Below are 15,230 nucleotides of genomic sequence, written 5' to 3' on the forward strand. Positions count from 1 at the left end.
ACAATATATAATAAAAAAATCAACATCATTCATCAATGAATACAGTTTTAAAAAAAAATATTTTTTTTATTTTGGTATGGATGTTTAATTGTAAGGCCTAAAAAATAGAGATTTTCATATATTTGTTAAAAATAAATAATTAACATTCATCTGTGAAAACAACATACTCATCAATGAAATAAAGTGCTATAAAACACTTCCTATATCAATATAAATGTCTATTTTTACATCATAAAAAGATATTTTGGTGTATTCGTTTTTTTTTTTCGAAAAAGATAAAAATAATTAAGCAAATTCATCAATGAACAAACTGTTAATAAAGACTTTGTATATCGATATGGATATCTAATTGTATAATCAACAAATATATAAATTTGGGTATTTTTGTTTTTATTTTTCAAGAAAAATATATATATTCTTAAAAAAATAAAAGATAACAAAGGATAGGCATATTCATCAACAATAGTTTTGTTATTTCTCATTTTTAGAAAAAACTATAAGAAAACTTAGAAAAAACAGAATTGAAATAAACTGCCCCAAATCAAACGTTCAAAGACTTATACATCGTGTGGGCCATAAAACCCTTATTTTCCTTTAAAATAGAACCATTTTATAAGGCAGATTAGAAAAAGAAGAATTGAAATAAATTGCCCCAAATCATACGTTCAAAAACTTATACATCATGTGGAGCATTAAAGATGAAGGATTGAAATGAATAGCTAGCCCCATATTAGACGTTCAAAGACTTCCAGGTCTTGGAAATTTGTATTTTTCTTATACATATTTTTTTTTTTTTTTTTCATTTTGTGATATCTTTTGGTCCTCATGTTAACTCAAAGTGGGGAAAAAAAATAAAAATAAAAAATAAAAAATAAAATCATCCCCTATGGGCCTAAATGCTGAGTGATAAATGATGTGTCTTCATAGAATATTTTTGGATAAAAGAAGACTAATTGTTTTTGTATTTTGCACTGAATAAACGGTTCAAATAAGAGCAAATGGGCCATTTTACCCTTGTATCTAAAAGTGATGTAGAATTAGAATAGCAAATTGTTGTTTGTTTGAGAGCTATTGTAATTTTGAAACTAAAAATCAATGTGATGCGACCATGAGACTTGCATATGTTTGTCAAAAACTGCCATAACTGTCCTGGTCTTGTAGTTTTTGAAGAAGTTGAGAAACGATGAGCACAATATGCTGTAGAAGACCTTTATCAAAGCAAACTTGCAGTGTAATCTTACCATTTGTCAACATAATTTGGAAATATCATACGAATTCTTTCCTACAGATAAAGCAGAACCTTTTTCAAAGCATCGTTTCCCAGTATAACAAATCAGAATGCAAACGAGTTGTTATATTCAGAAACATTCAATTAAACCTCAATCTAACAAGAATTTATGCATCTCGTCTTCCATTTCAGTTATTAAACAACTTCCATTTATGTCTAATTGATACAATTCTTCCAATCCTATGCAGATTTACTATCCTAAACAGATTTATGATACCATTTATAAAAGTTCCAACTTACAACATAAACATAAACCCATAAACAACTCTAATTTATGGAATCTATTAAAAATTGTCAATTGAAGCAAAAAGGCACCGTTTAACGTCAAAACTGAAAATTTTCAAAGAAACAGAGAAACATTATTAACAGAAATGGGAGAACAGAGAATGGAGAAGAAGAAAAATCGAGATTGAGAGAACAAAAAAGAGAATATAGATATCGAGAATGAATAGTTGAGATGATCCAACAACTTACCTGATGGAAGACCGAGGGAGGAACGAAGAAGACATCTTGGGAAAGTGATGGAAGATGGAGAAAAGGAGACGAAGAAAAGGCTGTAAAAACTAAAAAGAAAAAGTAGGGTTAAAGGACGAGGGTGAACGTGTAAAAATCAAATTCTTAAGCTAAAAGGGGCGAACAAAACCAAACCCACAGACCAAAAAATCAATAAAATCCAATAAAATCAAAAAACCAAAAAACTGAACCCAAAATACTTTGAGTTTTTAAAAAAATAAAATATTGGGTTTGGTTTCACTTTTAAAAAATATAAAAACTAACAAAAACTCAACCCCAAATTGTATGAAATATATTTATTCACTGAATTATATGGTATTTATTTATTTATTGCGTGAGAGATAATAATAGGGATGAACATTTGGACCAGAGACCCGGCCTGAACCGGATAGAACCAATCGGGCCGGGACCGGAATGATATTTTTGTGTATTTTTGGAACCGGAACCGATACGAACCGGTCATTGGACTCAGCCAAAAACCGGGAACCGAACCGGACCGGATTAAATATAACTCATGTCTTTTGAACTTCTAATAGTTCTTGGAGGCCTTAAAAAACGATTGGTCCATAGTAAGTAAACCTACGGCTACACAAACAAAGCATATCAGATCAAAAAAAATCCTACTTGAACCCTAGCGACAACTTGTGTAACGCCTCATTTCTAATATGTAAATTAAAATAGTATTTTCCCTTTCTTAAGAGGAACTCGACGAGTCAGTAGCCCGACTCGTCGAGTAGAGACGGGATTTGCACGCGTCTTGAGTGGGCAACTCGACGAGTTCGTATCCTGAACTCGGCGAGTCCTCCACGATGAAACCCTAAATCCCAAGGTTTATACCCTATTTAAACGTCATTATAGCCTCCCACCCCAGCCTCCAGCACCTTTAGAGCATTTCTCTGTAAACCCTACTCCCCATTGTTAAGCTTGATTGTTTTGTGCTAGCTTGGAAGTTGTAGAAGAGAAGGGAGGAAAGAAGACCAATAGAAGAGAAAGGAGATCCAGAATCTAGCTTCCATTTGCTACACATTCTGGTAATAAAGTTATTACCTTGCTTATTCTTCCATTAAACCCTATTTTTATGCTTGTTTATGGTTCTCTTGGAACTTTATATGATTCAAACTCGAGAATTGAACTCTCCTTAGGATGGAGACCATAGATCTGGATGTTATTGAGCTCTAGGAGCTCAATGTAGCTACCTTTATGCAAGTATAGCCTTGTTCCAAACCCTAAGTGCTTATTGTTGGATGATTTTGGTGTTTTAGCCCCATTCTCGTGTGCATGCACGTAAAGTTGGAAACTTTACGTGTAAAACCAGCCCTAGAAGCCCAGATATATGAATTGGATGCAATAAAATTGACTAGAATCAACTGTATAGTAATGGCATGCATGGAACTCGACGAGTTGTTCATACAACTCGTCGAGTCACAGTCTGGACGTGTTCATATGATGAAGGAGAACTCGACGAGTTGTTCATATAACTCGGCGAGTCGGATGAAGTTAAACTCGATGTTAGTATCAAAGAAGAACTCGTCGAGTCTTTGCCAAACTCGACGAGTTGAAGCGGTTAGAGGATTAGAAAGGATGTTAGGGACTCGGCGAGTTGGAGGCCCAACTCGGCGAGTACAGTTAACTGAAAGTTGACTTTGACCAGAAAATTGACTTTGACCAGGGGTAAAATAGTCATATTTTACCCTGAGAGTAGTTATCAATATCTAATTGAGTGTTTATGGGATTTGTAGTCGGGGAGTTTCGGAGCAGCAGTCAGCCAGTTTCAGATTTAGCATCTCAGCAGCCAGCGTTACGAGGTGAGTTTCCTTCCAGTAGGAACGAGTCTACGGCCACAATGTCGGCCCGTTTAGTTAGCAGTAGTTCCGTACTTCGGTCCGATGCAGTAGTTTGGTGTGCTTGATGTCTTTGTGATTCAAGCATTTCTTTGTGTTATGTGTTACGAACTTTGGTTCGATGCGGTACGCAGTATATGTGTTTATGCTAGTAGATATGATTATGATATGCTATGTTCAATCTGTTTCCGGACTTCGGTTTGATGCAGTTTTCGGACTTCGGTCCGATGCAGAGGGCAAGGCTCTGGTTAGTTCCAGACTTCGGTCCGATGCAGTTTCCAGACTTCGGTCCAATGCAGAGGGAAAGGCCCTGGTTAGTTCCGGACTTCGGTCTGATGCAGTTTCCGAATTTCGGTCCGATGTAGTGGGCAAGGCCCAATACGTGTTTATATGTTATTGTATGGTATGTGGTAGCTTGGGGGAGCTCACTAAGCCTCGTGCTTACAGTTTCAGTTTTGGTTTTAGGTACTTCAGCTGGCAAGGGGAAGGGCTCGGGATGATGGCATGGCACACACCACAGTTAGCCTGGGAGATTGACTCTGATATTTTGATATGATCTTGACACTAGTTTTGATTTGATAATTTATTATGACATTTGATATACACGATTCTTGGTTTTTATCTTTTGATATTTGATATTATGGTTTAGTAACATTTTTCAAACAAAAATTTTTAGGTTGTATTTTTGGGATGTTTCAACTTCAAAACGCATGACTAAACCAATATCAAAGAAAAAATTAAGTAGGTTGTTCATGTTGGACTTTGATTGTTCGGTCATCAATTCATCATCATCTTAAGTCGACATATCCACATCTTGTTCCATCCTCATATGCTTTTCATCTTAAATCAACATTTATTATCCACCAATCCACCATCATTGATCTAGTTCTTAATTCGTAACCATCAATAGGCAATGCCAAAAGGTAAAAAAAGTAGTCTACAACCATCAACTTCTCAACAATCAGCTTCAAATAATTCGATATATAGACGCTCATGAAGATTAAGTAAGATTATATATTTGTATTTCATGTTTTAAGTTCCATTTAACAATGTACTTTGTAGTTTATTGATAGTTTATTTTATTTACTTCTTTTCATAGTTTATTTTAACATATTTCATCCATAATTGAGTTAATTTCCATGCATATTTTCCTTTTTGTTATTTTATGGCCATTTCGGGTACTTTCTAGTTTTGTGAGCTTAATTGTAGATTTTAAGGAGATTAGCGGAGTGGGATCTTTAGGAAGCGATTGGACTTAAAGGATGTCAAGGATCTTGGGCTTTATAATAATGGAGTTAATGCATGGAGTGGGCTTGATGATTATTTGAAGGCTTGGAGAAAATGAAGTTTGAATTTACAAGATGCGGGAGAATATTCAAGCGTGCGTAGATCATTAATCGGGCGAGTTCACGAGCTTTGGAGGATTTGGAGAAGTCAAATTGGGCTTAAAATGAAGAAAACTTGAAGAAAAATGGGCTAGGAGCTGATTGGACTCGAACTGGGCCAAGTGGGCTAAGCTATGGAGGCCCAAACCTCAAAGATGCTACATCCAGGGACCACCCACGCAACAGCACGTGGGTCGCGCAACCCCATACAGGGGCAATTCTGGAAATTCTTCTTTTGAGCTATATGGGGAAGGTTGGTGTGCCACTTTTGCAAAACTCTTAGACATCCGACTTTGGAGCATTCTCTCTGGATACTTGAAGATTTTTGAAGGCCAAGAACACCTCAAGAACATCATCTTTGCACCTCTTGATTCTTGTTTAATGTTTGGTACAATCTTCTCTAACTTTGTTTCTTTGAGTTTAGTCATGCTTGGCTAAACTAATATTGGTTGACTTTTGTTGAATCCTTTGAACTTTTGTTGAATGTTGAAGAATCCATGAACATGTTCTTAAATCTTTATGGAAATGTTTTGTGTTTTAACATCTTATCACTAATTGTATGTTTTTATTCATGAGTTTAAATGTGTTTGTGGTGATTAGTTGGCTAATTTCTAGATTAAGTAAAGCATCCTCAAATTAGCAAACAACAAATGATTTTTGTGTTGTTTTTGCTTCACACAAACATAAAAACATTTTCTCCAACATGGTAGCGAAAGCATTTGACTCCTCTTGGATTTAGTGACTTTTTGGTTCTTAATGCTAGTTGACTTTCACTAATTACATGGTTAATGGAAATTGTGAATTTAACTAAGGAAATTGTTATGAGCTTCTCTAACCATTTTAACAACTAAGAAAAGTCTGATGGGTTTTATACAAACAATCTTATGTGTGCATGCAACCCTAGAGTTGGATCTATGTTTTCACTATTAGTTATACAACTTTATGAACACAAAAAGAAACCTGGCATGCTACTATTATTTTTGAAATCCATATAAAAGAATAGAATACATACCTTTTGTTGTTATATAGTAATAACAACTAGTTCCTTGAATTTCCTTAGCTCTTGAAAGCAAGTACCACAAGTGTAGTACCTCTAATGGCTCACAAACACACTAGGTGAAAGGATGAATATGGGAGAGAGGAGAGAAGGGTATCTTGCCCTAGATTTCGTCCCTTTTAGGGTTTCCCAAGGCTTGTACGAAATCTTAGTGCCTTAGGGTGCTATTTATACTTAAGGCTAACTAGGGTTTCAAGGTGTAAACCCTAATCCCTTAGCTTAGGGCCTAAGCAAGTCCATGGACTCCTTTCCTTAAGCCCTTGGACGAAAACACCTGGATCCTTCTAGGATTTTCATTCAAGCCTTAATAAAGGTGATTCAATAGCCCAAATCCTCAACTATTGAATAATTACAAAATAGCCCCTGTACTTTCAGTCAGTTTCATTAATCCCAAAATTAATTCCTAATTAATTTCTGATTAAATACTAATTAATAATATGATTCCAAATTAATATATTATTCATATAATATATTAACAAATCATATTTATACCCCAATTTATTATTCTAAACAATAAACCAACATCTCTCCTCAACAATCATCCTGTCTAGTCACCAGTGTGAAGGCAACCCAAAAGGACCATGCACCATCGGGTCAAGTACATTCCAAAATAGTTATGGACTTAAACACTAATCCAACAGTCTCCCACTTGGATAAGTCTAATAACTATTATGCATATGACTTCAGATCCTGATCTATAATCGTAGCTTTCAAAAGTCGCTGTCAACTCTGATCTTATCAGAAGCGTGTCCTTTAGATAAGGGATCATATATTCCTCCATTCTAGATATCGTATAGACGTGATACATGAATTCGAATCATTCTCTCTATATTGTTTCCCGATTTCCGATTTATGACGACTGACAACAGACTACAATTGAACACATCAACTTAGTCTCGGCTTGGCCAAGTGCTTAGGTGCCATCACTAAATCATCGAGGGGCCCACAGATATCGCTTTCATCCTACTTTGGATAAAAGGAACGGATAAACTTTGATTCAATGCTTGCTTGCACTCACTTACCAAATCGCACACAACAATATGTTTTATAACACCAAGTTACTGTTGCGTTTACATATTATCAATGTGTAACCGACTCGCAAGATACAACTCACATATCTCGGTTTCAAGAATATAAGATGTTATCGTCTCACCAATCACTCATGATACAATTCATGAAGTGATCCAAGTGAGCGTGGGTTTAATCCAATGCTCAAATCATATTCATAAACACTCATGAACGTTGCAGCAAACATTTGCTTATGTCTAATACACTTTAGACAATCCACACACCAATTCACGACAGTCTTCATTCATACCTACTTCCAACATATGAACGACTATGGTCCGTTCGAATAATTTGATTATTCTGAAATAATTAATTATTCAGGAAGTCAAAACATGCAAAGTGATACACAAGAATAATACTAATCTCATATGGCCCCAATCTCTGGGTATAAATAAAAACATTTTATTTAATCACCATATTGATTACTCATTATTTGTTGTTTCGGGTAATCAACTTCTTTCTTGAATTATTACTACACTTGTCCCATGCTCTTAGCATGCACACAATGTTTACTTATGGTCCTTACTTTGTGAAACAGATCAAATGAACACATTTCCAATCATACTCATTTCACAACTCCCAATCCTTATCACAAGTGTAAGAATATCAAATTCTTTCCACTTATAGAATATGCTGGATTCTAACATTTTATGCAATGATCATTTCGTAAAGTCATAGCTCAAAATCATCAAGACTTGGCCAATATCTATCAGAAACAATTCTATAGATATGATGTCTCTCACTCAAAGTATATTCCTTTGAACATCCTTCTTGCATAAAAGTTTCTAATCTAGACATAGATTCTCAATATTCAGCTCCCAATATGGAAACATTTCCATATTTGCCATATGATAACTCATTCTTAATAGAATCTTATCTATTCATAATAATGTCGATATGGTCCATCCAAAACGATACTTCCAACTACTCACAAGCGACCAATCCTCGGCGAGTTTTGGATCGTCCTTTGATAGTTGTTTAATTATTTTAGTCAAAACCGATTCTTGTCCCTTTTTTTTCTCTAAATCCGCTAAACATTTGGAAAAATTTAGAATGGTCAAATATTATAGCATTTGCAATCGATCCTATACCCGAAGCATATGGGACACGATGCATAATGTCTTACATAAAGATACGATACTTTATCAATCTTCTTCCATAATATCTTATGTGTCACGTTCTTATAATTCGAATTATGAAGAGGGATGTCATAATCATAATCGAAATTTTGAGAACGCACTATGTATCCTTGACTAAATTTATTAACATTCCATAACCTAAGCCTTTATATTTGAAATGAAGCATAATATTCTCTCCCTTAATTATAGCAAAACAACTCTTCAACCCTTACGACTTTGCAAAGTATAACTCATGTTTTCTATAATTAATATTGCTAACTTGCAATACTTGCCTTAATAATCATACAATCATAACATTTATGCTCCCGCTATCATGATGATTATTATCATATAAGCATAACACTTATGCTCCCACTAGCTTTGACATGTATTCAGAAACCAACTTAACTTCCAGAAAAACAATACCTATTGAATTTATTAAGTTCATATTTCTAATATCTAATGCTTTGATAATCCTTTATCTAAGCTTCTTAATATTATACACCTTTGCCTTAGATAGCTCATATGTGTGTCTAAACAATTCAGACTAATTGCCAAATCTCACAATTCGAATCATGGAAAGGGATACCGTAACCATAATCGAATTTAAGAATGCAATTTTCACAATCACTATCTTCTTAAAATCTCTCTTAGTAAAAGCATTTCCTCACAGTCATTTTCATGAAGGATGGAATCTTATGACACTTAGATTTTAATGGTGTATGTGTTCCTATCCATGCGAATTTGTCAAAACCAAAGTTTGCGACAAATCCAAACTCATATGGACCGAACTTTCTCAATCTTGATTTCTTGCCTTATGGTAACACGAGTGCCCACCATGTCTTGCAAGTAGTTAAGCAGCTCGCCGTTTCCTATCAATGTACTTTTCATTGATCAAGGTGTTTGCCTTTTATGCGTTCAAATGAGAACTCATAGAACTCACATGCATAATTAACTCAACTGGAACGGCACAAAAACAAGATAGTGTCAACACGATAGGTTTTGAACCTCAAGTCATGTGCTAGTGATGATCGATAAGGTTTATTCTTGATTAGTTCTTGAACTTTTCAAGACCATTAAGACTCCCACTGACTCCTTCACATATAAGATTCTCTTGTCAATAAACATTTCTCGACAAACAAATATTCAAGAGTTAGTGTAGCTTTTATCAAGACAAAACTTCACAAAATTGGTCCTAGTTGGTCTTTGTCTTATCCAAGACATCACAACTTTCCACATTTGATGAATGTTATAAACCTTCTTGAGACTTGTCACTCAATGTCACAATCTTAACTCTAAGACTTGTTTTTGGAACGAAATATGATTGACTTCTTGATTTAACCATTTCTTCAATTCCCCGATTCCTCTTCTCAGACATTCAATTGCACTAAGACTCACTTAGAGGATCAATTTAGATAAGGTTCTTAATCATTAAGACCTATCATAAAAACATAATAAAAGGTACTCTCCCTTCTTCTTAGAATAGAGAAACTTTTATCTTTTTGCCTACTTGATTCTTCTTATTCGTTCTGCTATTGATTGAAACTTTTTCAATCAACTCAGAATTAAACTTAATCTTATAAGTATAATCATATTTACTAAACTTTAGTAAATCATGATAAATATCTTTGTCACTCTTGTGGTGGACTTGATCAACACACAACGTAGTGTACTCGATCTCTTAGTCCTTCACTTGACACTTTGTCAAAGAATTAGTCTAATTTCCAAATATGAAATTTCTCATTCATCACACAACCAAGTTTTATGATTCCAAGTTTTTGTCCAATTGAAACTTGGGCGATGAGAAACTCTCCCTATTTGGTGAATTCTCGACATTTCCACAAATAACATAATTAAGAATCAAATCCATTATTGCTAATAATAGAAACATTCAAACATCAATTTTTCATACATGCCATTGCAAGGATAAATAAATAAGATAAAATCAAAAATTTATTTATTGCGGAAAAATTTGTCCTTACAATGCAATTCAAATGAAAATTATGTTAATACATATTTCTTAGCAATCTATTCTAACTCCAAGTAGTAGCTCAAGAATCTAATCTTCATGGAATGCGATCGAAATCCATTTCTTCACGATTAGATTCAGCTCACTTCTTCCCTTAAGTTTCCCCTCTTTTCTTCGATCCATCAAAATGTAATCTTATCAAATTAAGAATCTAGAATAGGAACTTAAAAGATTTAGTTAATGGATTTACCTAAAGTAGAGCCATATGTTTTGACTCTCCCATCTCTTAGATATCTTAGGTAAATAGGGCAGCTTCGTCTCCAATGTTCCTTCTCTTGGCAATAAAAGCAAATTGACTCTTTTAGAAAAGCACATGGAACTACTTCAGACTTTGCCTTTCTCTTATGATCAAACTTTTCGATCATGGCATGCCTTTCGTTGCCATTACCTATATCCACAGATGTCTGGAAGGCAGATTCACCAATCAACTTTGCTTTTCCAGTGCGCCAAACCATTGCTGATTCAGCAGCAATAAGCATGTATGTGAGATCTATAAGGGTCACATCGTAAAGTCAACAGTCAGCTCCTCACAGACAATGGATCCCAACATTCTTAACCTATCAATGTGTGACTTCATCTCTAGGACGTGTGCACACACTGACTTTCCTTCTTTATGTTTACTTGCCAAAAAGGCTTGAGTGAGTTTGAACTTTTCAAGGCTTCGAACTTGTGGGTTAAGGAGAATAATTGGAGGAGGTGGAGGAAGTGAAGCATGATCTCTTGTTCCTTGATCGAATCGTGGAATATCATCTTCATGTGGAAAGCTTGTTCCATGGTATTTAGGAAGACCATAGTTGTCATACTTTGACATCTACAAAACAGAAGAAAAAAAATTAAATTAAGTTGATTCGAATCCTTGATGTGACACCCAAATGAAACATCAAGGCTAGGATCCAACACAATACTCTACAACCTAGAAGAGGGATGTCATAATCTAGTTGCAGAATATTTGAAGGTAGGTAAATGACGATTTACCAATTTCCACCATGAAAAACGAAAAGGGAATTTAAGTTTCAAATGTATTAAAAACTCCTAGATCTTTTGAGATTCATTGAACTTTTCAATGGCATGTTTAAATCTCGATATGCCCCTCGATTTGTGACTGGGATGCCGAGGATCACAAAACAGGGTGTGAATAACTATGCAAACTTACATGGTGCCCCCAATGTTACAGTCACCTATTCTATGTGTCGGTTAACCACACACGCTCCACCGAACTATGAAAAACATTGAGTCACCATTTGCTACCTTTTGCTTAGAACCATTTAGTGTGCCGGTTAACCACACGCGCTCCACTAACGTCTTCGCAAGGGCACAAAGTGTAATTTCATGGAATTGCATCAATTCACTTTTGCCTAAAGTAACTAAGATTGAGAATTTTGTAAAAACATTTAGTTACTTTATACTTCATTATACTTTTAATGGAAAGGGTTTGCCCTATCCTACCCGTTCGGCTAACGACCCTCCACCAATCAAGGAAGCGGTGGGTGAGAGTGGACACCCATTAAACGGCCATTTTGTAGGTCATAACCTTATACCCCCTTATAGATCGGCTTCGTGAATGACGCCTACTAACGGTAAGACTAGCATTTAAGTTATACATATATAATATTAGACTTTTAATCTTATACATAGTATAAAGGTGTATTTTACACTTTTAAAATACTAGGTGGTTTAATTTTATAAATTACACTTCTAATTTAATTAAATATAAACCATATCATTATGGATTTATTAACTCTCTTTTAATAATACACTTAATTAATTTAATAAAACCATAAGGGTGTAATTTGAACTTTTCAAAATTAAGGTTTTAGAATTTAGACTTTTTCAAAATTAAACCTTTTAATCAAACAATTTAAATTCCAAAACCTGAGGGCAAGTTTTGAATTTTTCAAAACATAAGCAAGAACATTCTAGATCAAATTACAAATAATAATAATTAACCAATTAATTAGTAATTATCTAAATATGACCTAATTCAATTTCTTGCAAGATAATCTATCAAATAATTCAAATAAATCAAGTTTATTACATAAGGAAATGATTATCTAATTAATTTGACAATTATCTTTTATTTTGGTAAGGATATCTTTTAAATTAAACAATTAATTTAATCTAATCCCTTAAATCCCCTAGATTTCGAAATTATGGGATGGATAAATCAAAATCTTTAATTACCAAATTTAAACATTTAAAGAAAAGAAAGGTATATGGATGGATAATCCTTCTAGCACTATATTTCCTAGAAAATTTGTCCATCCTAAGTATATTTGTCAAATGTGTATAAAAAAATAATTGATTAAATGTGTACAACTGCAAAACTTCATTACTCTCACAAGTTTAATTGTCGACAGTGAAGTCGTCGGAAACCGGGGTAACCTTTAATTACAGATCATAATGGTACTTTTTTTAATACTTTAAGTAAGTTTAATGGTCACACGTGTACAAAAAAAACTGACCAAATGTGAACAAATGTGATAGATGCTTACCCTCTCAATGAGAAAATGAGTCCAATTCTAAAGGATCAAACCTATGGGACTTATAAGACATTTTCCCTTTTTATTATATACCCTTAATGGTTATTATTAATTTTTTTTGTTAAAAAAAACTTTCTTAAATATAATTAGAAAATATAAACTTTTTATGATGCCTTATTTCACACAACACTAGAAAATGGCCACCCATGGTGTTGGTGGCAAATTTATTGATAAATGGGGCTTAAAAACCCATGCCAAATACAAAAATGAAACATGGTTTTACATGACTATCTATGCTCTATCTTTTTTGCAAATTTGCAAAGATCACCACCACCTTCACATAAACCCAATCTTCAAAGCTATCAAGAAACATAAAAAAAAGCAAATCTTCCACGACGGTTGAGAAGCAAAGCACCACATGCTATGCAAAATCCAACAGTGAAACCAATGGCCCTACCAACATAGAACAAACCTTGAAGTTCGTCTTTACCTTCACCCTCACTTTCACCAATGTTATCTTGTATTCCCGATTCTTCATCTCCAGGACATTTTTTGGTAAGGGGAGGTCCACAAAACCCTAAGTTCCCTTCGTATCTTGAAGGGTCAAAGGTCTGAAGTTGTGTGCTGGATGGGATTCTCCCTGACAAGCTATTATCTGAGACGTCTAGGTAATTTAGCCAAGTCATTTGAGACATGCTTGATGGTATTCCTCCTGAAAACTTGTTTCTAGATAAATCCAAAGTTAAAAGATTTTTCATCTGACCCATTTTCCATGGAATCTTTCCAAGTAGAGCGTTTTTAGATAAGTTGAGTGCAATCTGTTCATCAAGATTGGTAATCTGATATGGGATTTCCCCTGTTAAGTTGTTGCTTGACAGATCGATGCTCCTCAACAACTTCATATTACTTCTTATGAATTCACGTTCGGTTCCTTACCACTGGATCATCACATGGTCAACATTATATGAATATGTTAATGAATCACCATGATCTAAACTCTGTACTTGAGAGAATCCTTGTTGCACCATGATCGTAAGATTACTCAAACATGAGGGAATGCTTCCATGGAAATGGTTCACGGACAAGTCTAGAATTTGAAGACTTGCTAATTGACATAATTATAAAGGGATGCTTCCAGAGAAGTTGTTTGATCTTAACGTAAGAACATACAACCCAAATAAGCTTTCCCCGATCCAAAGAGGCAAATTACCAGAACCTTGTTGGCCCCCAAATTCAATGATTTTAAGCTCGTGCAATTCTTAACAGACAAAGGAAATTCTTCAGAGAAATCATTCTTGTAACAGCCCGGATTTCCAGGTATCTTTATTGTTTATGATTTTGGTGTTTTGAGAGGGGACTCGGCGAGTCGGAGCTCAGACTCGCCGAGTAGGGACGCGATTTTGGGCGCGAGATTCGCCTGGACTCGGCGAGTCCAGGATATGGACTCGGCGAGTCTGCGTTGTTTAATGAAACCCTAATTTCTCGGGTTTGGGACCTATTTAAAGGGCCTTATGGCCGTCATTTGTACCCAACAGTCCATAGAGAGAAACCCTAGAGTGCTTTAGCGATTTGAGAGAGAAAGGAAGCATTCCTTGACCTTTGTGTGTTGTTTAGCAAAGAAGAGGGAGGTTCTAGCCAAGAGGAGGCAAAGGAGGCTGCTATTCTGTGGATTTGAAGCTTAGATCTTCGATCTAAAGGTATGATTTCGGCTCATCTTCTGTTTTGTGAAGTATATTTGGTTTTAGGGTTTCTTGTGACCTTTGTTGGGTTGATTTGATGGCCAAATAGTCCCTTGCTAGTGATGAGGCTTTGGATCTGGATCCATAGAGGTCCAGAGAGCCTCATTCATCAAGCTTTATGAAGATCAATGGAGGTTATGACCTTGAGTTGTGATATTTGTTGATAATTCTTCATATATGGACATATAGAGGTTGTATGTACACCAAGTTTGGGGCTTTACGTGGTGAATCAGTCTAGGAAGGCCAGATCTATGAATTGATGGAACAGATCTGACCTTAGAAGTGAGTTTGAGTGATTGCATGGCATGAACTCGCCGAGTCCGATGAACAGACTCGGCGAGTAGCTTGAAGATTGCCTTGGATTGGCCAATGAGTGGTCCAGTCAAGTCACGGGTTGACTCAGTGAGTCAGGGCGAGTTAGGGAGAGTTGACAGGTGGACTGAGTCGAACTGGGACTCGCCGAGTTGTTCTTGAAACTCGGCGAGTCGAGTCGGGGTGGCCCCGCGATTCTTCCAGGTGGAACTCGTCGAGTCAGGGGGAGTACTCGACGTGTAAGAAGGGAATCCTAGAGAGTTGGTGAAAACGTCTAGACTTGCCGAGTTGCCCTTGTGCACTCGCCGAGTCCGGTCAAAGTTGACAGTTGACCGTTGACCGTTGACCAGAGTTGACCTGTGTTGACTTCTTAGGGATAGTCAACCTTAGAGATGAAAAG

The 15,230-nt window shown here is 35.5% G+C and overlaps 1 protein-coding gene and 1 long non-coding RNA gene across 2 annotated transcripts; both read right to left on the minus strand.

The window, feature by feature from the left end:
- Positions 1-1,339: 1,339 nt before the first annotated feature.
- On the minus strand, positions 1,340-1,874 carry LOC145058465 (uncharacterized). Its single transcript, XR_013686401.1, has 2 exons — positions 1,763-1,874; positions 1,340-1,618 (listed from the first exon to the last, which is right to left on the minus strand). It is a non-coding gene; the product is annotated as an uncharacterized LOC145058465 (long non-coding RNA).
- Positions 1,875-13,141: 11,267 nt separating this feature from the next.
- LOC145059924 (receptor-like protein 50) lies at positions 13,142-13,681 on the minus strand. Its single transcript, XM_079007683.1, has one exon. The coding sequence runs from the start codon at positions 13,679-13,681 to the stop codon at positions 13,142-13,144; it is 540 nt and encodes a 179-aa protein (XP_078863809.1).
- Between the last annotated feature and the right edge of the window lie 1,549 nt (positions 13,682-15,230).

The sequence above is a fragment of the Lactuca serriola genome, chromosome 6, assembly GCF_051521515.1.
Source record: "Lactuca serriola cultivar US96UC23 chromosome 6, Lser_US96UC23_V15, whole genome shotgun sequence".
Lineage (NCBI taxonomy): Eukaryota > Viridiplantae > Streptophyta > Magnoliopsida > Asterales > Asteraceae > Lactuca > Lactuca serriola.

What these genes read in the sequence shown, in the direction of transcription:
- LOC145059924 (XM_079007683.1), bottom strand. Translation starts at nt 13,681, where the DNA reads ATGAAGTTGTTGAGGAGCATCGATCTGTCAAGCAACAACTTAACAGGG.